General features: G+C 41.2%; 1 protein-coding gene across 2 annotated transcripts in view; it reads right to left on the reverse strand.

Moving 5' to 3' along the window:
• Positions 1–459: 459 nt before the first annotated feature.
• Positions 460–26,560, reverse strand: part of NUDT14 (nudix hydrolase 14) — a 79,511-nt gene continuing 53,410 nt past the window's right edge. For both annotated transcript variants that reach the window (XM_089522710.1, XM_089522711.1), the window contains exons 3-5: positions 23,085–23,149; positions 15,161–15,398; positions 460–1,985 (exon numbers count right to left, since the gene is read on the reverse strand). In XM_089522710.1, coding sequence (XP_089378836.1) covers positions 1,745–1,985; positions 15,161–15,398; positions 23,085–23,149 — 544 coding nt within the window. In that variant the 3' untranslated portion in view covers positions 460–1,744. The remainder of the gene's footprint in view (positions 1,986–15,160; positions 15,399–23,084; positions 23,150–26,560) is intronic.

The raw sequence follows: 26,560 nt of genomic DNA on the forward strand, positions 1-26,560 counted from the left end.
CAAGGCACAATGCCCCTGATCCTGGAAGTGATACATGACCACCCTGTTTTGCCACAATGACCAAAACCACCATGAATTTATCCAAGGCCCTTAAACGCCGTCCAAGCACAACTACACGAAAAACAGATTCCCCCTAAACATTAGGGAGAACTTCCTGATGTTAAGAATCGTTCGACAATGGAATATGTTGCCTTGAAGTGTGGTGGAGGCTCCTTCTTTGGAGGGCTTTAAACAAAATCTGGATCACCATCTATTGAGAATGCTTTGACTGCGTGTTCCTACAGGGCAAGGAGTTGGACTGGATGGTCTTTGAGGTCTCGTCCAACTCTATGATTTTACTTACAACCTGTGGCAGTGAATTCACATTTAACTATGTGTTACGTGAAGATGGTTTTGAATTTTCTACCATTCAGATTCTAGTGTGAAAGAAAGATTTAAACACACACACACACACACAATAACTGTATTTATTAGCCACACTAGGCACTGGTCCCAGTACAGATCTTTGAGGCTCCACTGCTCACATCCTTCCACTGAAAAAAAAGTTCACATTTATACTTGCGCTGTTTACCGTCCTTCAACCAATTTTCAGTCTGTAAGAGGACCTGTTCTCCTAACATTGAAGATGGCAGGTATGTGCCACCCTATCAACAAGATCAGACAACCAAATTTTGCATTCTCAGCTCTAGCAGCTTCTATTTTGTCCAGTGTTACTTTCATATTAATATCTGTAATAATCGAATCTCTATATCTGCCAAAGCCATAGGGGCAAAAGACCATGAAAAACTAGACACCTGAAACTTTGCATCCTTAAAAAAGGGGTGGGTACAGGGTGTGTACATGGAAATTAGTTGGTTTAAAATACACATTAATTTTAATTCATTGAAATAGTCCATTGAAGTGCCACTTTCAGCCAATATGTAGCAGACTTCTCAGACCACCACATAGTTATGCAGTCAATATAATGCAATACAATTTAAAATCTGGGGAGAGTAGGCTGAGGATTTCCACCCATGCGCTTACCCTGTGGGCCAGTTCCCCTCAGAGGCATGGAGTGGGAAGACCTTTTTCTGGAGAGGTGCACCATGTAAGTGGGCATGCTGAGGAGTCTCAGTGGACATGGTTTCACTCAGATAGAGCAGAAATGTGTCCAGCTGTCAGCTGTACAACTTTAAACAGATTGGTATATCAAACTAAGGCCTATTCTAACCAGCATGAAGCTGGATGGCTCCACTAATCAACAACAAAATAAGAGCTGTCAAAACTCATTGCCAATGAAATATGCATGCGTGTGAAGATCATGCCATTAGCCATAAATGATTGGCAAAAAACTTCAATCCATCTGAATCACTCCCCCCAAAATTCAGGTTCCTCATCTCCTATCTTGCCTTTGGCTGCATCACCACTGCAGAATTAATGCAGTTTGACACTGCTTTAACTGCTTTGGCTCAATGCTATGAAATTCTAGAATTTGTAGTTTTTTGAGATATTTAATCTTCTCTGACAGAAAGCTTTGGTGCCACAACAAACTACAATTCCCAGAATTCTATATAACTGAATCATGACACTTAAGTGTTGTCAAACTGGATTATTTCTGCAGTATAGCTGCAGTCCTTGTGAATCTCTCCTGAAGGAGGCTTCTCACCTACATCAATCAGGTATGTTAGAAATGGTTTGGTTATTTCCCCCCACCCCCTATTTTTAATTTTATTTCCCATGCTCCCAATGCAATTCTGTGCTTGTTTTATTTCTGTAGCAATTTTGGCGCAATGTTGGTCTGGAACCACATGAAGCTGAAGATGACGCCCATTGTTTTAGGGAATGTTTCGTCAAATGCAAAATTCATGGAGTCCTGAAGAGGTATTTCTATAACTTCAATCAGCTCGCCTTCTTCCGGCTGACCACCACCTGCACTGGCTTTCATCTCATCAGTTACTTCAGCATAAAATAATGTCTGCTTTGATCCTGTCACACCAACTCCAGATCTTTAAGGATAGAAAGGAAACAAACATAGATAGAATTTAGATGTAGGTTTGCTTATTACATATCCTAATCAAACTAACAAAGGACAGCAGATAGCATAAATAAAATCAACACAAAGCTAGATAATACAAAATAAGCTTAATTTCTGGATTTCTAGAATAGTTCCACACAAACCTGCATAAATGATATAACATCAATCATGATCTAAAATCTTAAATATCCCTGACAAGACATAACATTATTTCAAGTAAATTTCTGGAACATCAGCTGCTGTAGATCAGAGCGGGAACCGTGTTGCTGGGCTGTAACCCAAAGCCTTTTTCACTATTGGATACATAGACTAGGTGTGCAGGGGGTTGCAGTCCAACAATATCTGGATGGTCACATGATTCTCACCTGAAAGGAAACTATGGCGGGTTACAGACCGCCCATTTGGGGCAGGCTGTACCTGCCCCTTTCCCCGGTGTATTGGGGCCTCAGCTGCCAGAACGGCAGCCGCTGAGGACCCAATCCGCCGCTTTTCAGGCTGCGGGGAAGCGGCAAAATGCCGCTTCCCTGCAGCCTGAAAAGGGGTGTCCTTGGGGCTTCAAGCCCCAAGGACACCCCGCGGTGGCGGGGAGAAGGAGAAAGGGGCCGCTTGGCCCCTTTCTCCCTTGCTTTGCTGGGCGCAGCCGTCTGAAGGCTGCGCCCAGCGACGCAAAGTGGTGCCGCAAACCAGGAAGGAGCTCCGAAACGGAGCTCCTTCCTGGTCCGCGCAAAGGGCGCACTAGGTGCCCTGGCGCAGAGCGAGGACGTCACGTCCGCGCCGCCCCGTATAGAGTTGGCGCGGCCATGACATCCTCATGGCAGCGGCCGTCTGGAACGGCTGCCGTCATTATTTACGCACAGAGCGCATATTAGGGTTAGGGAGGTGCAGAAGCACCGCACCTCCCTAACCCTAGTACGCGCTCTACGCGTACTTTAATGGCGGTGTGTAACCCGCCTATGTGTGAAAGAGATCTAGGAGTCCAATAGACCACAAGTTGAACATGAGTCAACAGTGCAATGAGGCAGCTAAAAAGGCCAATGCAATTTTAGGTTGCATCAATAGAAGTATAGTGTCTAGATCAAGGGAAGTAATAGTGCAACTGTATTCTGCTTTGGTCAGGCCCCACCTGGAATATTGTGTCCAGTTCTGGGCACCACAATTCAAAAAGGACATTGAGAAACTGGAGCGCGTCCAAAGGAGGGCGACTAAAATGGTGAAGGGTCTGGAAACCATGTCCTATGAGGAATGACTGAGGGAGCTGGGACTGTTTAGACTGGAGAAGAGAAGGTTAAGAGGTGATATGATATCCCTGTTTAAATACTTGAAGGGATGTCATATCGAGGAGGGAGCAAGCTTGTTTTCTGCTGCTCCAGAGAGTAGGACCAGGAACAATGGATGCAAGCTACAGGAAAAGAGATTCCACCTCAACATTAGGAGGAACTTCCTGACAGTAAGGGCTGTTCGACTGTGGAACACTCTTTCTCGGAGTGTAGTGGAGTCTCCTTCCTTGGAGGTCTTTAAGCAGAGGCTGGATGACCATTTGTCGGGGATGCTTTGATTGAGAGTTCCTGCATGGCAGAATGGAGTTGGACTGGATGGCCCTTGTGGTCTCTTCCAACTCTATGATTCTATGAAATGTGCCATCAGATATTGGCACACCTGGTGTGTCCACAAACCAGATTGACTGCAATCTCAGTGATAGACTTTCTCATGTTATTGACAGAAGCACAGATTGTATGGAATGCTTTCACAACTAAATGCAAACATGTCACAGCCTGAAAACAGATAGATTTATTTATCCATAACAGTACGGCAGTGGTGTATTCAAGTTTTTTACTCCAGGACTCAAGTCAAATCTCAAGTCTCTACCTTCAAGTGTCATGTTGAGTCTGAGGTCCTTGCAAGATACTCTCATGTCTCAAGCTGAGTCTCATGTCTGGGATCCAACTTTAACCCCGCCCCCCCCCCCCCCCAAAAAAAAAAGAGGTGGTGGTGTGTGTGAGGGGCTGGAGTTTCAATAACTAGAAAATCAAGATGATGTGTACCAAGTTAAAAATTAAAAAAAAGTATTGGAGGATAACTGCAAATGCAAAGGCAATGGGCTTGAGGCAGAAGGATCCTTCCAAAGTTTTCAAAAGCTTTAGAAGTTTCCTCCAATGTGCAGCTGCTGAGTAGGTTGGCTGCTGAGTAGGCCTCAATCCCCACCTCAAGGCTATCACCTAATGTGTTTGCTGTTTCTGGATGAAGTTAGGCCAGCAAGTTGGTTGCAAAATTTAGAAGTCGTGAGTCAAGTAGAGTCAGTGTGCCATTTTTTGCAGAGTTGATTGTAAGTTGAGTCATTGAAGCGACTTCAGACCAACTTGAGTCTAAGTCTACATCACTGCAATACTATGTCACTGAATAACATTTGTTGTTATGTAGGGGTGGAAAGAATATTCAAAAATATTTGTAAATGGTTGAAAAACTTGTTTTTTGAGTGTTGAGAAAACCTGACAAGAAAAATCCTGAAAAACAATTTTTGCAGTTTGTGATTTGTTCTGCAAAAAATTCACACTTATTTTGTACAGAAACAGCATTTTGTGTGTGCAAGAAACAGCAATAACTGGAGATTTATTTTGCACAAAGTTTGCACATGGTTGATTTGCATAGAAAACAGCATCTTCTGCTCAGGAAACAACTTCTTCTGCACAGAAAATACAATAAATAAATGCCATTTTTCGTGCAAAAACTGTGAATTTTGCACAGAGTAAGTCTGGAATTGCAGATAGGTTTGAGAACCAGATTATACTTGTTGCTTCTTTCCAGAAGAAAAATAGTGAAGATTTATATTCCAGTTGGGAACCAACAACAAGTCAGGCCTCTTGTCTTTGTCCTCTGATGATGAGTTTCCTAGAAGCATCTAGGTGGCTTCTGTGAGAAGCAGGAGGCTGAATAAGACAGATCTTAAGTTTTGTCTAGCAGGGCTCTAATTAGTTTTTATTTTACTCTTCTACTAGCAAGTAAAACCTTTTCAATTCTTTCAGAATTTTAGACATTGACTGTGATGGCTTTTAATAACATGATGCGCTATTTTACTGATTTTTAAAATAGTTTTTGAATTGTTCATAATTCATACTGGTTGTAATAATTTGTAAGCCAACTTGAGTCCCAGTATTAAAGAAAGGGAGGTACTGTTACCCCTGTTTCTGCAGACTTTGAATCCATGTCCCTTGTTCGTCTGTGGGCGGCAAATGTAGGGAGACAAAACAGGGCATGCACATACCACCATTCAAGCCAATGGATCTTGAATTCTGGAAATTTTCTGTTTTTGCACGCAGGGGGTCTGGAATGGACCCCCGCAAAAATGGAGGGGTTGCTGTATATAAATTAAAAATAACAACAGCAGTAATGTTCTTAAAAGGAACTAGCCTTGAAGTATTCAGTTCAAAATGCTGCAAATTAATCTGTCACAATTTGTCAGTGTTGTAAATCGATATATGCATACAGGAATACATACATACAGTCTCCCCAGTTACTACATTTTGCTATATTCCTCTTATAGTTTACCTACAATTTTACTGCGTGTTTTGGCATTCATGTTGAAAAAGAGATATTCATTCTTCTTCCCATACTTTATAAGTATAAAGCTCCAGTGAAAGTATGAAACCTATTCTTTAATAAAACAGAATTTAGCTGAAAGAATATCTTGTTTATTTTATATCTAAGTAGATTACTTCAAGGGAGAGAGGGAAGAAAAGAAAGAGAGAGAGAGAGAGAGAGAGAGAGAGAGAGAGAGACTGATACTATGTTTATGAGCAAATCCAGAATCATGCCATTCTTTGTACTGCATGCCAAATCCATGTACACGCATAATGGGGGAGCTGATGAACAGCAATTAAGGTAATTTCTTTGGACCTTTACACAGTTCTAAGGCTGTAAGTAGCAGGTGCTGAAAAACACACACGCGCAGACACACATGGAGCAATTGACACAAAATTATCTCATATTATAGTATCTGCAGACAGGTGTACTGGCAGGTGATCTTGCTAATTATAAAGCATTTCATTGTACTCTAGCCATTAACAACCATGCAGTGAGGTTAAATGGTATTTGTGCAGATTACCATGTCGAGTACATTATGCAATATTAGCGCTGTATATTGGCAAACATCAAAGCCACCCTATTTCCAAAATTAAATATGAAGTGAGACCCTGTTATGGGATATAATGTGTCCACTCTTATGAGCATCAAGCATGCCGTCCCCTCTGCAGGTCTAATATGGCAGGGATAGTCATGATTAATTCTTGGCCATTCCACCTTCTCATCAGCTTTTCAATTGTCCCAGATTCTCTTCCCTCCCCCCTCTTTTCCCTCTTCTTACTCCAACTGCTGTAAACTGAATTCAAAATGCAAAAGTGCTTTGTCCTCACTTAACATGGGGAGAGGAAGCATGAGGGCAAAATCTTACCCTTCGTTTCGACTCCGGGGAAAGTAAACTCTTGCTTGCCTTCTTCCTCATTAATAACTTTTGGAATTTATGTAGGGTAGTTTAAGTTTCCTAAAGCTTCAGCTTTTATTAAGGAAACAAAATATTGACATATCAAAAATATCAAAGCCAAGCCTGTTAAGTTCTAGCTTTAAAATCAGCACAGTAGCAGAAGTGTGCCTTTGTCTAACTATGGCCCGGTACATACCGGCCCTTTGCGGTGTCATGGTGACGTGCTTGGGTTGCCTCGGGGTGGTGTGTGCACACGCCCCACAACCCTAGCATATGACAAGGACGTCGTAGCTGTGCAGCACCACCCACACGGCGCCCATAGCTGACGTCGCAGCAGCGCAGCGTCCAAACAATGCTGCGCAGCTGAGATGATATTGTGCTGTCTCTGGTGGTTTGCGGCAGCGCAATTGCATCGCAAAAAGGAGCTGCTTCCGTGGTTTGTAATTCTAGCACTAACCATTGAACACAGATACCAAGGCTTATCTCCCACAATTCAGGAGAAAATCTTTAGAAAGAATGTCTGTTAGTCTCAAATGGGGAGTGATCTAGGGTTAGTTTGAATGAGAGAGAGAGAGAGAGAGAGAGGAGAGTTGGCATTCAGGAAATCCATATCTATCTAAGGAGGGAGAAAGAGAATGCAAAAATCTTTCAACACTTTCGACCATATTCTGAATGCCACATGTGTCCACATTTGTCCCACATGGGAAAAATGTGTCAGGCTGTAGTTCTCTTTAAATGATGATGATGATGATATTCAAACAATGTTTCTGTTGTCATGAACTATTTTTTGGCTGCAACATTTTACTTTCAACCTCAAAGCTTTTTTCCCCCCAATAAAAATTCTAAAACGCAATGGGACAAAAAAAGTCTTTCTCCTCCTCTACTTTCCTTTGTTTCTATGGGGTTATTCACATGTAAAACTCTCCACTTAATCCAGGATAATCAGTATCAGGTTGTCCTCTGAGTTTTTAAAAAAGATCCAGATTGTTAGTACTTTGAATAACCAATGCGAATAGACCCAAATAAACCCAGAATAAAATGCTGAATGCCTTTAACATGCTCTGAATGCATTTTCATTGTCGACTCCATCTTTATGCAAATGCTTGCATGTGTGAGCAACTGAACTTGCAGAGATGTGCATCAATGCAGTTCCATAGTGTGAATAACAAGTACAAGGTGTTGGTGATTACCTTTAAAGCCCTACATGGCTTGGGCCCAGAGTACTTGAGGGAACGCCTTCTTCCCTATTGTCCGTCCCGCACACTAAGGTCCTCTGAAAGAAATCTACTACAACCAAAAAAAACTAGGCTAACATCTGTCTCCCAGAGGGCCTTTTCTACTACTGCTCCTAAACTATGGAACAACCTGCCGGAGGAGATCCGTCCCATTTCCACTCTGGTAGCTTTTAAGAAAGCACTCAAGACGGATCTCTTCTGGCAGGCCTTTCCAACCTAGTTACCCTCCCCAGATATAGAGATATTTGTCCCCTCATCTGTCTATTTCCCCCCGCCAATGTTTCTGCCTATTTTTTGGTTGTTCAATGTTTTTAATGTTTTTAATGTTTTAATATTATTACTGTTTAATTCTGTTTTAGTACTGGGAATGGGGGGTGGAGGTAGGTCTAGGGTTTGATTTTTTAACTCTATTGTAATTTGTTGTATTTTATTGTTGTAACCTGCCCGGATTCTTCGTGATTGGGCGGGCTAGAAATAAATCTATTATTATTATTATTATTATTATTATTATTATTATTATTATCATTAACAAACCTGGAATGCATGAGTGAGATGATTTGCATTGTTGTGCTAAAAACACATTGTCTCTGTATCTGTGCAGTGGCCCCTGTAGGGTAGGGATGTAACTTTTCACTAAGTAACTTTTCAAAGGTAGCAAGCAGTAATTTCAGCATTTTTTTTCCTACTGTGAGAAAATATTTGAAAAACATGCAGTTTTTGAAGGCTAGTTATAGTTCAAGGCTTTCTGTGCAAAATTCACAAGTGTGATCACACTGGTGGGAAAAATGAACCCACTGGGTGGTCTTTGGCAAGTCATACTCTCTTAGCCTCAGAGGAAGGCAATGGCAACCCCCTTCTGAAGTAACGTGCCAGAAAACCCTCATGATAGATTCACCTTAGGGTCATTATAAGGCGGAAACTACTTAAAGGCACACAACAACAGATAACATATGTATGTTGAGGCAACTAAGTTCAAAAGTGGGGAAAACCTGGAGGTCTGGACATACGCTGCTTGTTGAAGGGGACAATATTGGGGTAGATGGACTCATCATCTTGTCCTTTGCTGTGCAATTGTGAGCAGTTTTCTTGCAGCACTCTATTCTTCCTGTGAAGAGATATTTTTGCCCCAAGTGACATGAGACTATTATTGCACACCTTTGGTTACTGCAACAAGCCCAGTCTCCAAGTGTCAACTCTTGTGGGTTCAGCTGTAGGAGATGCTGCACGTGGGATGGTTCCAACCGATAGTCAGGCTACAAAGTCTAGGGCTCTTTGAAATTCTAGTTTCATCCCAATGCCAAGTCTGGCCTTAAAACAAAAACAGTGCAATGGCCTTTCCTCTTTTTTTTTTGTTACCACAGGGGTTATTCACACTGTGAAAATAATTCAGGATGAATCTGGGTTGCACCTGATTAAATTTTATTTGGGAGGAGGCTGCCAACCCCCCCACTTAATCCAGGATAATCAATATTGGGGTTTTCCCTGAGTTTTTTCTTTAAATCTTCATCATTGATAGTGTGCATAACCAATGCCAATAGACCTGAATAGACCTGGGATATCCATCTTTATTCAAATGCTTGCACGTGTGAACAACCAAACTCGCAGAGATATGGATCGATGTGGTTTCACAGTGTGAATAACAAACCCAGAATTACCACACTAAAAAAACATGACTTGTGAATGACCCTGGAGAGACCTGATTGGGACAGTTAAGTGTATAATTAAAATAGCCCCATGTGTTCCTTCAGCACATTGAATGGCACATTGACAAAAAGATGATCAACATGCTAGGGATAACATCTGGCCTGATCCTGTGTTTGCCCAGGAGTGAGTCTTGTTGAGCGCAGTGAGGTTTATTGCCAAATAAGTGCACCAAAGACTCCAACCTTTCTTTCGTGCTGAAGAAAGCACCTTTTCATCTAGCAAACCCATTCCTCTAATCTGGCTCCAGGGAGTAGGAAGAAACATCCCCTCTCTTCCATCCCCCTCCCTTTAGCCAAAGCTCATTAATCCAGCAGGAAGTGACATTTGCCAGGATTGACAGCTGTGAGTTTGGATTTAATTCTGAGCTTTCTTTTTCTTTCCTTTTCTTTAAAAAAAAGAAAAAAGAAAAAGAAAGAAGTACATGTCAGTGTCCACTTCAATAGAGTTGTCAAGAGGAAAAGCAAATAAAGTTTTCATTCTTTTCAAGTTGCTACCTCTTCATACATTTCAACGTGTATTTCTAATTCTAAGAACAGATGCTTTTTTTCACAAGGCTACAATCTGGGGAGACAGAAGGCTAGGAGCACATTTTCATTTTAGATTATTTAATTCTTGACATTTCCTTATTCCAAATACTAGACATAACACACACATACATGGCTTCTCCTTTCAGATCTGATTCTATTTCAATTTTAAAATCCAAAAACCAAATCCTTTGTACAGCAATCTGTTTTAATTGTTTTTAATTTTGTTTTGAAAATTGAAAGCACTTAATTGATTTCCTTCTGTAAGCCACCTTGGGTCCCAATCTGGGGAGAAGGTGGCATATAAATAAAATAAAATAAATCCCATAATGCTAGTATAACAAAATGGATCCCCAAAGGAACACAATATCTTTTTTATACTACCCTATAAAAATGTTTGAGTGTTGGACTATGGCTCTGGAGATCAAGGTTTGATTCCCCACTTGAGCTTAAAAACCTACTGGGTGACCTTGGGCAAACCACACTCTCTCAGCCTCAGAGTATGGCAATGGGAAACAACCTCTGAAGAAACCTGCCAAGAAAACCATATGATAGGTTCTCATTCGGATCGCCACAAGTCAAAAATTGCTCAGGCAATCTGGCACCTTCTTCCAATCCGTTCTGTAAGGGATTGGCAATTCAGCCACATGTTTGCATAGTGCAGGATAAGGATGTTAATATTTGACTATTTATTCTCTCAAGTGAGGACAAGTAATTTCCACTGTTTTCTCCTCGATGGGGAGAAAACAAATATTTCTACACAGTTTTTGTCTGATATTTGCTCATCCTGAAGTGCTTCAGGAAATTATTATATGCACAAACACATATGGCCTGTTTTTTGTGTGAGAACTGTGGTATTTCGCCAACAAAAGATAAATAAAAAAAGACTGTTTCCAGGCAGCCAAATGTGAGGGCTTTTTTTCTGTGTAAAATCCAGCAATCTTGCATAACCAAATATTGCACAGAAAACAACAATTTTGCACAAAATTCAAAGCAATGGCGTTGGCCTTTAAAGCCCTAGATGGGTCCAGAGTATCTTACACAAGCGAGTGTGGGCTTTAAGATATGCAGGGGAGCGTTTTCTCTCATTCTCACTATTTTTGCAGGCCTGGTTGGTGAAGGAAAGAGCCTTTTCTGTGGCTGCTCCCAGACTACGGAACTCCCTTCCACAAGAGGGCCTGGGTGGCTGCCTCCTTGCTTTCTTTCCGCCAGTAGCTGAAGACATTTTTATTTAGGCAGACCTTTGAATTTTAAATACAGAGTCATACTGTGTGTGTAAAGTGATGTGTTGTATTTTTTCATCTTTACTGGAAAGTGTTTTAAATACATTTTTAAAATGTTTTTAATCATTTTTTTAAAAAAAATAATATTGTTAATCCTTTTCAAATTTGCTAAATTAATGTTTTAGTTTGATCTTTTAAAAATACTGTTGGCCTTCCACATCTGCGACTTCGACTTTTGCGGTTTTGATTATTTGCAGATTTGATTGATATGTTCTCTCTAGGAATCCCTAGGTCCTCCAGAGAAACTGACCATAGAATTGTGCTGGAGGATCTAGATATTACTAGAGAAAACACTTCTCTGGGCTATTGTAGGTTCTCCAGTATGATTCTATGGTCAACTTGTGGCAGATGTTGGCCATAGAGTTGCATTGGAGAACCAAGAGATTCCTAGAGAGGTAAAAAGTAGTATTTTTAATTTGCATTTTTTTCACTTTCACAAGTGGTCCTGTGCCCCTAAACCCAGTCAATGTGGCCTACTGTACTGAACGTCGTCTTGAATCCTGTCTTTAGATAAAGGTGGGATATAATTTAAATAAATAAATAAATATTTTAAAAAAAACCCCATATGCTCATATTTTTTTCAAGATTGCTACAGTCAGCCCTTCTTATACACTGATTTTTTATACATAGATTCAAGCATACACAGTTTGAAAATGTTCAAAATAGTATAAATTTCAAATATCAAACCTTGATTTTCCATTTTTTATAAGGGACACCATTTTGCTATGTCATTATATTTAATGGGACTTGAGCTTACACGGATTTTGTTATACATGGGGGATCTTGGAACCAAACCCCAGCGTATAACAAGGGTCCACTGTATTTATATGCACAATTTTTGTATGTTTCTGTTTACGTCTCTGGAAGGCAATGGCAAACCTTCTGTGAACAAATCTTTTCCAGGAAAACCCCATGATAAGTTCACATTAGGGTCGCCATAAGTTGGGAATGTCACACAACAAAAACAACAACAACGTGCTTCTTAAAAATCTGTATTTGTTTACAGTATATACTCATGTATAAGACTAGAAATTTTAGTCAAAGAATTGACCTAAAAAACTTGAATTGACTTATCCACAGATCAATGTAAGTACTGTACTTTAACTCTTATAAAAAGGGAACCATCCCTTCATGAAAGGCAAAAATGTAATCTGTCCTGAAAGCATTGACACTCCTCTGCTCTCTCATCTATCCTGCCTTTAGCTTGATCCCAAAAGTTATGTCTGCTGGAATTCTGTTAAGTTCTTTGGCATCATTTTCCTTTGCTTCATCCTATAGATCCTTTGTCACATGCCCCTAAATTTTACCCTAGACTTACACATGGGTCATATCAAAATCCATAATTTTAGCCCCCATAACCTGCCATTGACTTATACATGGGGTCGACTTATAGTCGAGTATATATGGTGAATTTTTTAGAAACTTGGACATTTTAAATCGCAGTTATGGCAAAAACCCAGAATATAAATAAATAAGAACCACCACCACCACCCTTTTAAATGTATTATCCCAAGCTTTGATTACAGCATGGTTAACTGGGTTTAAATGCTGCAGAGAAAAGTCAGGTTGGGATGGGGAAACTTAATCAAGAGAGATGAGATGTCTCTCCAGCCTTCCCATGCAGAACATCTTCTTTCTGGACAGAGTGATTTTGTACAGCTTTTTTTTTTAAATGAAAGGGACAAGATTTGACAATTAATGGTCCAAAGTCTTGTTAGGCTTCTGTGCAAGCTCACTGTAGAAAGAAGCACTGTCTTTTTGTGTAACACCACCCTCTAAACCACACCTACCCAGGAAGTAGAACTTATATCAGTTACATAACTGCATCAGGTAAAGAATTCTCCATTTGGCTACTGTTGAGGCTGTGATAAAACATTTATTACTTTCCTCAGCACTCAGCTTTCCTCAGCTCTCGGTTTGTTTTATATTTTATAAGGATCGTTGACCAAATTCAGCTTATGGTGGTTGTTGACTGACTACAGAGAACCAAGGCAGGTCTCAGGTTCAATCCCAGAGATGTCTAGCTTTGTTTTTGTTTAACTCAGACAGCAGGGCTAAGAAAGCCCTAAGCCCTTTGAAAACCACAAGTAAATAGTATTGGCCTACACAGAGTATGTATTCATTTATTGAATTTCTACCATGCCTTTCTTCTGGGATGGGAACCAAGGCAGCTGGCAACTAGTCTGATACAATATAGTATCCCTCACAAATTCAATATGTTGTTTGCTGCCATAGCTTCTGTACATCACCTTGACAAAGTACATTATTTTTTGAAGGACGGATGATACTGTTGTTGGGTGCATGAAGAAATTCCAGTGCTTGCTAGAATCTCCTAAAACAGCATGGAAAATTATTTGTCTTTAAAAGCATTTTCTCTAAACTAAAAGATTTTGATTCTGCTATACAACTATTTCAGTAATAACAATTGTCTCTTTTCCCAGTTTATACATATCTTAAAACTCTTTTACTGTTCAGAAGGTACTGAGATTAGGTAGTTTGAAGACAAAGACCCCCCCCCCTTTCAACCAGTTCTTGTAGGTTTCTCACTCTCTTTAACTCATGGATCATCAAAGTAAGGTTGTCTAACACAAGTATGAACAACTAAGGGGCAAAACAGAAGGCCCCTTTGCAGCGGTTCTTGGCACCTTGGGGGCGTGTTGTTTAGGTGACACAGACCTCCATGCTGGTAGGAAGCCGCCGTGACGCCTCCCACATGGCAGGCAGCTTTGTGGCACTCCGAAAGTGCGGCATTTATACACTGCATGCCACAGGAGTGCTGTAAAGCTGCAGCGGCGGCGGAAAAGCCGGCTCAAAAAGGAGTGGCTTGAGCAAAAAGCGGGATCGGGGCCATGGCGTGTGGTTGCTGCAGTCCCCATCCAGTGATCAAGCCATCCCTTCAAGGCCATCTGTCCTGGCCCTCAGTCTACTAGCCAAGTAATGGTGGCCCACCAAAGCTTAGATTTATTGTATACAGTCAGCTCTCTATATCCATGAATTTTTTATCCACGGATTCAAGCATCCATGGCTTGAAAATATTTATAAAATATATAAATTCCAAAAAAACAAACCTTGATTTTGCCATTTTATATAAGGGGCACCATTTTACTCTGCCACTGTATTTAATGGGACTTGAGCATTCATAGATTTGGTATCCATGGGGGGGTACTAGAACCAAAACCCAACAGATACCAAAGAATTACAGAGTGGGAATGAACTCTGTGGTTTGTCTAGTTTAACCTTCTACTGATGCAGGAAATCCAGGGCTAAAAAGCACCTTGATAAATGGCCACCCAACCTCTTTGTAAAAACATCCAATGAAATAGAGTCCAGTACCCCCTGAGTCAGACGGTTCCATTGTTGAACAGATTATAGCATCATGACGTTCTTCCTAATAGTTGGTTGACCACAGCAAATTTGACTAGCAAAAGAACATTGCATGTACTAAATAAGCCTCTTTTATTTGCTATTATTTTGGGATTGGGAAAAAAGGGGGGGGGGGAGGGCTGCACAAATACCTTGATACTGTGTTCCATCAAGTTGTTTCAAACTTATGGAAATTTTAAGGAGCAAACACGGAGTTTTAAAAAAAGAATGTATTAAGAGGAGTATACCATGGGCCAGACGCCATCCAGTCTCTTTGCACAAGCACTGGGGTTTAAGTCGCGTGTCATCCAGACATCCTGCTGAGACGATGGAGGAAGGCTGTTTTATTTGGCACATGTAGAAAGGGCCTAATCAAAATATCTAGTAGGCCGCAATATATATTTGCATGATATCAGTGGCAACTGATGGTTCAGCAGATTGGATAGCTCCTTTTATATTCAGATTAAAACCTAGAGTGGATGCACTGCCCATTCACAGGGAAACCACCAACCACCACTGGGTTATATTCACTTTCAGAATCATCTTCCTCAATACCTTCTTACCTGTATGAAGTAATTCTCTTCAGGTTGGTGACAGGGACATCATAACCACACTCTTCCATAATTTCTTTGCAAGCAATTTCTTCCAAGGACAGCTCTGGCTTGTCTACAATACCGGCACAGAGTTCATACGTTACTCCCACTGAGGCAGGCAAGCAATTTGGCAGGTGGCACCAGCTCTCCTGGCTTTTACCCTCAAAATCTTGAGGATACTTCCGCTCCATCTCACACATATAGACAGCTGAGAAACATAAAGAAAGAAAAACCTCAGTTGCTTGTCATCTTCTTGAACACACGTGTTCCTCTTGTTCATATATTAATGAGAAACAAAGCAAGTGAAATAACTATAAGGGCTGACCTACGATATGTTGCTGCCTGAAGCAGAATAGCAAAAATGGTGCCTCCACCCGCCATTCAAGTTATTTTGGAACATAAGGCAGAATAATATTAGTGATGCTACTGCTGATTATTTATATCCCACTCCCCCCCCCCATGGGACACAAAGCAGCTTACAAATTAAAAAAATAAACAATACAATTAAAACTCACAAAAGTGGGCATTAAATGGGAATACGGACCGTATACAGAGTGGCACTTTGTGTCGGCCTGTGGACGGAATTAGTGTGCAGAGTACGCACACTAGGCACCCTAACCCCGCCCCTAGGGTGCCATTATGATGCCCCTCCATTATCCACATGATGCAGCAGTGAAGGAGCATCATAAAGCCGCGCTGCCATGGCTATGACGCCCCTTGGAGGGCATTTTGCAGCTCCTTTTTGTGCTTTCCAGAGCCCGGATCAGGTCCACGGTGTGAGGTGGCTGTGGCCCCGATCCGGCCAGTAAAGGGGCGGCTGCAGACCACCCCTTTGGTGCGATCTGGACAGCCCCTAAACTAGTATAATATTAAAACACATCAGTCATTAAAAGAATTAGATGCAATTTAAAAGATAAAAGCACTTAAAACAGTTAAGAATACTAAAAACGCATTAAAACAATAAAAATAAAACTATATACAGACTCTTAAAATCCTTAAAATCCAGCACCACAGAGCATTAAGAGCCCAACCTCAACTGTCTGTAAAGGCCTGGTAGCACAAAAATGTTTTAGCTTGCCACTGGAAAGACAGCAAGGATGGGGCCATCCTGGCCTCTTTGGGGAAGAAGCTCCAAAGTCTGGGAGCAGCCACCAAGAAGGCCTTCTCCCTTGTTCCCACCAAACACACCTGAGAAGATGGTGGGACAGAGAGGAGGGCCTCTCCTGATGATCGTAAACCCTAATGGGCTCATACAGGGAGATACGGTCCTTCAAAAAGCCTGGTAATAAGGTATAAGGTAGAAATGCCGAAAAGCACCCCTCCCCATCCCTGGCAAGTAAAATATGGTGATAACAAACTAAGTAAGAATTGACTACCTGTTTAATGAGAATATCTGTAGCCTGAAACAGTTATCTCACTTTGCATAATGGTTGGGCAGAGCTGACACAGCTCAGCCACACCAGCAAAACACAGTATGCGTGCAGGCAAGCACATTGCTCTTTGTGTTTAAAGAAATGTAATGTGTGTGCGTCATATTTTCTGACATGGGAGTATACAAGGCAGACCCTGATGATCTGAAACTCAGTGTGTGAGTCAGAATCCCACAGGATCTTTCATCAGGTCACTTTCACATTACACAATTATAGCACTTTAATACTACTTAAACTGCTACAGCTACATCCTCTGTAATCCCGAGATTTGTAGTTTAGTGAGGTGCTAGAGCTGTCTGGCAGAGAATTCTAAATACCTCATGGAACTAGAATTCCGGATTCCATAGGAATAGTCTTGCCACTGAAAGTACTGTAACTGTAGTGTGAAAGAGACCTTGGGCCCAATGGATTTTCATTTACACTGATGATTCTTGTTCACTCGGTAAAATAGTGTGGGCTAACAGTTTAATGGTTGTCCTGCTGCTCTTAAAACAAATGAGGTGACAGCAGACCCATTAATTGGATCGTTGACTTTACCCAGACTAAAGATTAAAGACTCACGTTTCTATTTTTTTAAAAAAATAAATAAAATAAAGGGGATATCTGGAATAAGATGAAAATATAACAACCCTAGAGTAAGTCATCCATCCATCCTTTTCTCTGTTACCACTCCAGATTTTAATAGTAGAACTCATAAAGTAAATACACTTTAATGACACCTGGCACTTTGCTTTCAGATTGCAAAAGGCTTTAAAAAGTCTTAGAGGCATGTGTATAAATAATCTGAAACCACTTAATACAGTTAGCACATCTAAATTTCTTATAATTGAGCACACAACTGGGAAGTAATGGCTGCACTTAGAAGGCAATGGAGCATCCAATGTTCTGTGTATTTTGGGGGTGGGTGGGAGTGGGAATCAATTAATGCTGTTAGCAAAATGGGGGGCATACTGAATGTTTTATAAAGTTTGATTTTATCCCCCCCCCCCCGCTAGCATTACTTCTGTGCAACTTCTGTCTCAAGACAAATTTCACAGAATTCATTGATCGCTGATGCGTTGGACTATGCATGATGTACCATGTGCTCCATGATGAGTCTTTCAGCCTGTCAATTCAGCTGCTGTTCTGCAGAGTTATGAAAAGCATGCATGTGTGTTTGAACACTGCCACCCTCCCTTTTTGAACATATACTCCCCTCCTGCATAGATTGCTGGGTGGAATTTGCTACAGACCTTTTACATTAATCTAGAAACAGCTGTTGTGGTAATATTCTCTTAAAGGAAATGCTAAGAGCCAAATAATAACATAAAAGAAAGCACAAAGGAATGGATTATATCCGTACTACTCATTTGGTTTATATGTCATCATGGAGGCTGCTAAAAGACACGCCACTGTTACTAGCGGCCTTTGTTGTAGTGGTGCCACCTTTATTATTAGCCCTGCTCCTGTGCCTTTAACAGCTGCTGGACATGCATAAAGTTAAACAGATGCCATGGAGGCAAGTGGTATGAAGAACGTCACCTGCTAAATTTCTAAGAGTTAAGACTGCTTTTCAAACCATAGACACAAACCCACTGAAAAAACTGACAACTCTGTATTTTGGTGTCCCTTTTTGAAATGTTGCTATGGTGGGGTGGGTGGGTGAAGGAAAGTATTTGTAGTCCTGAACAAGCAAAACACAAAATAAAAGATAGAGCTATTTTGGTGGATCTTTGTACCATAGTAGTTGTAGCTGAGGTTCAGTTGAGTAGGGCTTTGTCTGCATGGGCCAGCCTGGAGTATCCTGGTCCTGAAGCTGCCCTGCCTCCCCATTACTTGGCCCACTGTTGTATCACCAGGGAAGCTGTTCACATGTGCAGCCTGCTGAACTGCCTGATGCATACATGTCACTTCATTCTGATCTTAGAGCAAAGGGTTGGCACCACAGCAGATGTGCCAGGTGGCACCGTAGGACACATTTCAAACAGCTGCCCAGCGACACAGCATAGGGAGCCTGGTGGCGCAGTGGTTAAATGCTGGTACTGCAACCACAATGTTGTAAATTCAATCCTAGAGGAAGGCCATTCACCTTCCATCCTTTCATAGGTCGCTAAAATGAGTACCCAGCTTGTTAGGGGCAATTGGCTTACATATTGTAAACTGCTTAAGGAGTGCTAGTTCACCGATAAGCGGTATAAAAATGTACTTGCTACCGCTATCTTCCCGGAAGATCTGGAGTAAAAGTAAGTTTTTAAATAATGCATTTTAGGGATATTATAACCCGGTTCTTGTGCTCCATGTGCCAGATGTCATTTGGTCTCCCCAAGGACTGCCATTGTTTGGACTCCCCAAGGACTGCATTGTTTGGACTCCCCATGAAGTGGATACAGGGAGGCTGGTGTATTTGGCCTGTGCTGACAAGGCCAAGGTTACTAACTCAGACCTTGGAAAGTTCCTTTTAAGAAGAAGGAATACAGTCAGCTCTCTACATTTGCAGGTTTCAGATTTTTGGTTTTCACTATTCATGATTTTGTAACCTGCGTAACAGGGTCAACCTCTTCACCTCCTTCCTCCTCACTCTTGATCCCAGCCAGTGAAAACTAACACTGTACATTCCCTTGCTTTGCCAAACTTTGCATCCTTCTCATTTCCAAAGTCCTTCCCTTTGAATCGGATGTTTGCAGCCCCTTCCAGGGAAGATCCAACTTCTCTCCTCTCTTCCTCTCCCCCCCCCCTCTCCTGGCCAGTGGCTGCTAACATCAGATTGAAAATGGAAGCAATTTGGAAATGTGGGGGAGGCTATGTTGCAAGGTTGCAAGGAGAGATACAGGTGGTCATATATACAGTTGAAAACCCCTACAAAAGTGGAAACAACATAAATATGTTAGCCCTCTCTCAACATGAATGATAAAGAATGCTCTTGGTGGGAGAGGACACTTTATCATTCATATTGAGGGAGGGCTAGCATATTTACGGTTTTTCCACTTTTCCAGGGGTTCTCAACCCCTAACCCCTGCAAATGTGGAGGGGTGACTCTACATAGAACTGCTTGCTTATGGAGGGCACTTTCATGAAGCACAATATTCCTTTTTTTCAAAAGTAACTTTTTAAGCTCTGCACATTGTAGTATACTGGGAATAGTATATTAGACTTGGAAGGGGGGGACTTTGGTTCAAATCCTCCCTTGAGAGTAAGAGATATCAAGAACTGCTTATGCCACGATGACAAGCAGTCAAAGCCCATCTCTGGGTTCCCCTGCCATCACTCATGAGATGGAGAGACAGAACAGGGAGGAATTTTCTGAGTGGTATTTTCCTTTTGGAACTCCTTACCAGGAGCCCTTGTTACTGTCATATAACTCCTAGGCTAAGAACACCCCCCCACCCCGAAATTTTCATTCATAGCAATGGTTTATGCGCCTCTATATGAGCTGTTGTTTTATGCTATCCTATTCTTTATTTCTCTTTTAGCCTATTTTATTACAACTTTACTTCTTTCTATGCTGTTATACTTCCCTGTAGATTTGTAAGATCTAGTCATTAGAAAGACAGTTGGGTATATCCACTTGCATGTTACCAAGAAAACGGACAAAAGGGGGATTTGTACAAAACTGGCATATGCTGATTTAGATGTATTGGTGCAAATTTAGAAACAATTGCTGCATCATTTGTTTCTTACCACAGGGGAGAGGACTGTAAGTGACTTGTGATTTGTCTTCCTACTCCAAGTGCTGTTAACAGGCAATTTCAAATCCCCTGTTCAACATCATTATGGTTCTTTATCTTAAAATCATACTTAGGATGGACACTGTGATGGAAAATGGTTTGAACAAGGGCTGGGGAAAAATACTTTTCTTGACAGAATCTTCACAATTTTTTTTTTCACTCAGAAAACTATTTTTACACTGAATATGTTGTCTTCTGTGCAATCCCAACCAACAACCCATGTGCGAATTTTGCACTGATTAAATTCACAATTATAGCATTTTCTGCACAGGCAACAGAATTTAAACAGTCTTAGTAAACTGTTTTTGAACACTTTCATGCATCAGGAAAAAAATTGCTCAAATTACCTATCTTCTTTCAAGAATGAAATAAGGGAGGAATTACATCCCTAACATGAGAGCTTTTCTAAGAGAAGACACCTTCAAATAGAAGACATCCCTATAACAGCTGTCAAGCAAAGGATTCTGGCTTGCAAAGCAGGACATGTGGCCATCCATTTATATGCAATCCTTCAGTGTGGACATATGGAGCTCACTCAGCTTCTTCAGACAAATCATTCTCTCTGGCACAGCTTGGAAAAGTTACTTTTAGACCTGCTGTTGTTATGTTATATCACCAAGTCAACTTTAATCTATGGTGACCTACCATGGGCTTTTTCTTTTGGGGCAATATTTATTTGGAGGAGGTTTGTCGTTGCCTTCCTCAAAGGCTAGAGTGCCAGATTGGATCTGGGTTGGAGAAACTGTAATTTTAAACTTGAACAGAGAGAGGATCCAGATCAGACACTGCAACACTCTGTCAAGGTGGACCAGGGTACCTGTTTTCCTTCACCTTCCATAACCCAACTTTTAGCCACAGATATCCCCCCCCCCCAACAACACTATTGCCTCCTTTGTGGAGGGGGGAGGAATGGCTCTTCTCAGTGTGTCCAGGATGGCAGGATATGCTGGACATGATTCTGCTCTTGTTAGCAGCGCTGCCACATCTCCTCTCCCTCTCCACTGGCGAGCCAAAAGCTGTGTTAGGGAGGAGGAGGCTGCAGCTCAAAGTTCGGGCTTAGAAAGTAAGGGAGGACAGATATCAGTGTCTTGCTTAATGGAGCATTATGGCACCTCATCCTGTTCACCAATCTGTTCTGGAATAAAGTCACAGGATCATAGATAAAGGCTGAAAGAGTGTTATTTTCCCAAGTTCACACAATGAGTTTCAGTGGTAAAATGACAGCATGCAAAGGGTACCTCATTGTTAAAACTGAGGTTTTCATCTCATCACCATACTGACAAGTTTTGCATTTCCACGGCTATTCATACAGTCTGAATATAAAGGTCCTTTCTGGGCACCAGTTCACTCCATCAATCTGAGGAAGTAGACCAAGTCCACAAAAGCTTATGCTACAACCTTTATCACTCAGTTAGTCTCAAAGGTGATACAGTGGGCCCTCCTTATCCACGGACTTGTCATCCAAGGATTTAAGCATATGTGGATGGCAAGCCCATGGAGTGGGTAGAGGATGAGGAAGAAGAGGAGGAGGAGAAAGGGGTGGCCCGATGGAAGGAAGAGGCAGAAGAGGAAGGTGAGGCATGGTACGAGGAGGGAGGAGGAAGAGATAAAGGAGAAAGGGGCGGCATGGTGCAAGATGGAAGGAAAAGGAGGAGGAGGAGAAGGAGGAGGAGGGTGCTGCGTGGTGGGAGGAAGAGGAAGGTGAGGCATAGTGGGAGCAGGAAGAGATGGCACAGCATGAAGGGAGGAGAAGGAAGAGGAGGAGGAAGAGGAAGGCGAGATGAGGTGAGGCCCAGCAAGCACAAGGCAGGAGGAGGAAGAAAAGGAGGAGGCTCCTCCAAAGTGCCATTGTGTTCAATGGTGGCGCGGCTGTGTGGCTGCGTCACCACTCAAGTCAATATGATGTTGGCATCTGTGGAGGAATATCTCCTGTGGATACTGAGGGCCCAATGTCTTTTCATATTAATATTCGAGACTACCACAACTCTGTCTCTGAATTCTACCCCCATGGTTGAATGAGTACTCAAATCTTGTTCTCACAGAGTCCTAGCCCAATACTCAGACTACTACAACATTCTGGCTCTTCCTTGGACAACAACTTTCCAAATATCAATGGCTGAATGGATATTGGAGCCTTCCAACATTCAAACCACTATACCACACTAGCTCTTCCTTGGATAACAACATAGCAATAGCTGTAGCAATAGCATTTACATTTCTATACCCCTTATCAGTGAACTCAGTGCTCTCTAACCGACTTACAATCTGTAAGCCAATTGCCCCCAACAAGCTAGGTACTCATTTTACTGAGCTATGAAAGGATGGAAGGCTAAGGGGCTGTGCAGACCCTGGGATTGAACTCACAACCTTGTGCCTGCAGTACTGGCATTTAACCACTGTGCTATAGCATGTGGCCATGTTGACCAAAGGATTTGAGGAGCTGTTGCCCAAAAGTAACTTTTCCAATCTTTTCTCATCCCTTTGCCTCAGCGGTAGAGAAAGATACAAATACTGTAGGATAAATATTCTCTCCCTCTGAATGGAAAGAGCAAAAGCTGCTAGAAATGTTGACAGGGTTCAGGATGGAAACACCCAAACAGGAAGCTTAGAACACATCAATTTAACAAGGCTGGGTGCAACTTCCTTGGCTGCTAAAAAAAATATTAACACCACAGCAATGCATAGGCCCATCTGTTTTGTTTATTTAAAAACTACTAAGCCTGTAAATGTTTAAAAAGTAAAGCAAAGGAAGAGGATTACCTGGACGGAACTGCTTCACCACAACAAAGCATTGCCGAGAAGTATTAAAGATCAGAATGGACACACTGGGGAAGGAGGAGACAAAAAACAACAGAAAAGCCCAGATCAATTGACTTGTTAGAAAGCTACTTGCCATGCTGGGGAGATTTTAATGATGGTAGGGCTAAGCCTTAAAAGGCAAGATGAGTTAGCCACAAGCACATTAGCTAAGGATATAATTATTAAATTGCAGCTTGAACAAATGAAGAAGCTGGCATTGTCAGATAGAATCATAGAATCGTAGAGTTGGAAGAGACCACTAGGGCCATCCAGTCCAACCCCCTGCCATTCAGGAAATCCAAATCAAAGCATCCCTGACAGATGACCATCCAGCCTCTGTTTAAAGACCTCCAAGGAAGGAAGATGTGTGAGTCCAGCCTATTCTGGAGGTGAAGTCGCTAGCTTGCGTAAGAGACCTGTTTCACTGATACCAATGTTCCTCCTTCCACCCAAAAATGTCTGTCTATCTGTTATGCAACAGGTCTTAAAGTAGCCACCACACACTTGAATGTTGTCCTAGAGTTATCTGGTCTCCGGCTGTGTAATTCTATTTGGGGCAGATTCACATGGTAACTGGAATAAGCACAAGGGACAACAGCATTGTAAAGTATTCCTGCGCAACCAGCCATGCTCTCATCTAGAATACTCCATCCCATAGCTGCTGCCACACTGCAGAATTAATGCAGTTTGACAATGTTTTAACTGTCATGGCTCAATCCTATGGAATCCTGGGATTTGTAGTTTGCTGTGGCACCAGAGCTCTCTGACAGAGAAGGATAACTCACAAAACTACAAATCACAAATTCCATAGCATTGAGCCATGGCAGATAAAGTGATATCAAACTGCTTTATTTCTGGTAGCAGCCTGAGCAAACAATAATCCTAATAATATACTAGTAACAGCTAATGGTTTATCTTGATATTTTAAAATTATTTTCATGTTTTCCTTTTCCCTCTTGGCTTTTGTTTTCCAGGTTCATTTCTGTGCACTGCCATTCAAAAAGCAGGTTGAGAGCTGGAGTGTGTCCAGAAGGTGGTGACCAAAATGGCAAAGGGTCTTGCATTGCAGAAATAATGCCGTTTGACCCACTTTAACTGCCATGGAATTGTGGGATTTGTAGTTTTGTGAAACATTTTGCTCTTCAGAGAGCTTTGGTGCCACAACAGACCACAAATCTTAGGTTTCCATAACACTGAGGCATGGTAATTAAAGTGCTGTCAAACTAAATTATTTCTGAGCTATAAAATGCTTTTAATGCATTTTAATATTTGTAATGTTTAGTATCTGTAAAACTGTTTGTTTTTTAAATCTTATATTTATACTTTTATTACTGCTTTTGTATAGGCTTTGAATTGCATTGTTTTAAATATAGTGCGGGCTGCCTTGAGTCCCATTACTGAAAGAAAGGTGGGATAAAAATGAATAAAACAATAACAAATTAAATAAGTACAAAGATAGGTCCCAACAGTCAATTCAACCAGCTTCCACCAAGGATAAGGAAGGACCTTATCCTTTGCCTCAGACTGCAGAATGTCTTGGGCTGTTCATGGGAATGCTTAGTATATGGTTGACATTTCAATAACATGCAGAAATGTGAAATTAGAAAGCTTGAAACGCCTTTGTTCTTCAAGGAAAACTCCCGGAATCCCCTAACTAGAGTGGCTAAGGCCCATGCTAGATTGGAGGATTCTTGGAGTTGTAGTTAAAAAAACAAACAGATTTTCCCAAGCTCTGCTAATTTGGTAGACATATGATCAAGACATAAAATACAAAAATCTGGGAAACAGAGGAAAGATTTTTTGTCCTTCTTGTTTTGAATGCCAACTTCCTGACAAACACATTTGTCAATTCCTGTATGTATTAAATTTCCATGATAGCCTGTTGATAATCTAACGTTAACTTTGATTGATTCCTTGCCCTATCACAAAGGATTCGGAAACTCTCCAGATGGCTGAAAAGTTATAGTGGGAAACGAGCATAGATTTGTGGATAGCGAATACAGAATTAGGAAATGGGATTTAGTCACTGGTTCGCTTTCTGCTTCAGTGCAAATATTCTTTTGTCTTCAGTTCCTCATCTGTCAGTTAGAAATTACCATAAGCTCTTCTAACTCTGGGCATGGTTTAAGAATGTGCAAGTAGTATTTGTGCTTTCTGGAAGAAAAATGAAAATTGGGGTAAAATCCACAACATCCATATGGATTCAACCCCCCCCCCCCCCAAAAAAAAAATTTTTTTTCTAATCCCTTGGTGGGGCTATGGACCATGAGGGCTTCTTAAAATATGTTACTTTTTTGTCATTATTGCCTTGGCTGGGCACTTTACTTACAGCAGATTTTAAAACACTCGTGAAATTAGAGTATATATTCTAACAATCAAAAAAGGAAGGTGGGATTTGGGAATGAGGATTATTTAAAAACAAAGTGTCAATTCATTGAAGAATGAGTTAGTATTTCTTTCCTAAGATTCTCACACTTAAAGAAAAGCACAGAACAGATGGAACAATCAGAACCAAGCTGTCAAAGTGAAGGAACAAGATCAAATCAAACTTGAATGAAATAGTGTTTTCACTGCAACTGTCTCCTTTTTTTTTTTTTTTTTTTTTTTTGGTGCCATCTTGAGACAACTGGGAAGACTGGAACATTAGGTTGGTAAAATGAACCAAATTAGCTGGCAATCCCCCCCCCCCAATTTATTCATTATTACAATTAATTAGTTTGGTTTTCTTGAACAATGATGAAAGGGACTACAAAAGCATGTTCTTCTTCTAAATTAGAAACAAATAATTATTTGTGAAGTTGAAGGCATTCATGGCTGGCATCCATAGCTTTTTGTGGGTTTTTCGGGCTATGTGGCCATGTACTAGAAGAGTGTATTCCTGATGTTTCATCAGCATCTGTGGCTGGCATCTTCAGACATTCTCTGAGGATGTCAGCCACAGATGCTGGTGAAACGTCAGGAATTCCACTTCAGAGATCGAGGAAGGGGTTTCCATCACACATAACGGGCTAAATTTATTTAATAAGAAGACCTGACTTGATATTTTCCCCATATTGTAACAGCAACATATTTGGCAACATAATGAACAAAAGATTATATCCAACCAAAGTATTATTTTATCAGAACGCCAAAGTGTAACACAAGAGCAGGAAAAGAGCACACTTTCCTTGGAATGTATGAGGCCTATACAAGAATTTAATCTCAAATTGACATCAAAAGGCCCTAAACAATAGGTCTCATGTGCAAACATGCCAGAAATGCATACAATTTTTTTGGTTGTTGTTCTTATCCCCTCCCTGGAGAATACAGTCAACAAAACTTTTTGTTTCAGGTGCAATGGGATGCCTAGAGGTCTATGAATCATTTCAAGGACACAGAAGAATTCATGGGAAGAGAAAACTTTGCTGAAATGGGTCCTCTTATTGTATGTAGTGTTT

This window comes from Sceloporus occidentalis, unplaced genomic scaffold (genome assembly GCF_023333645.1).
Source record: "Sceloporus occidentalis isolate IW3139 unplaced genomic scaffold, rSceOcc1.0.p SCAF_4, whole genome shotgun sequence".
Taxonomy (NCBI): domain Eukaryota; kingdom Metazoa; phylum Chordata; class Lepidosauria; order Squamata; family Phrynosomatidae; genus Sceloporus; species Sceloporus occidentalis.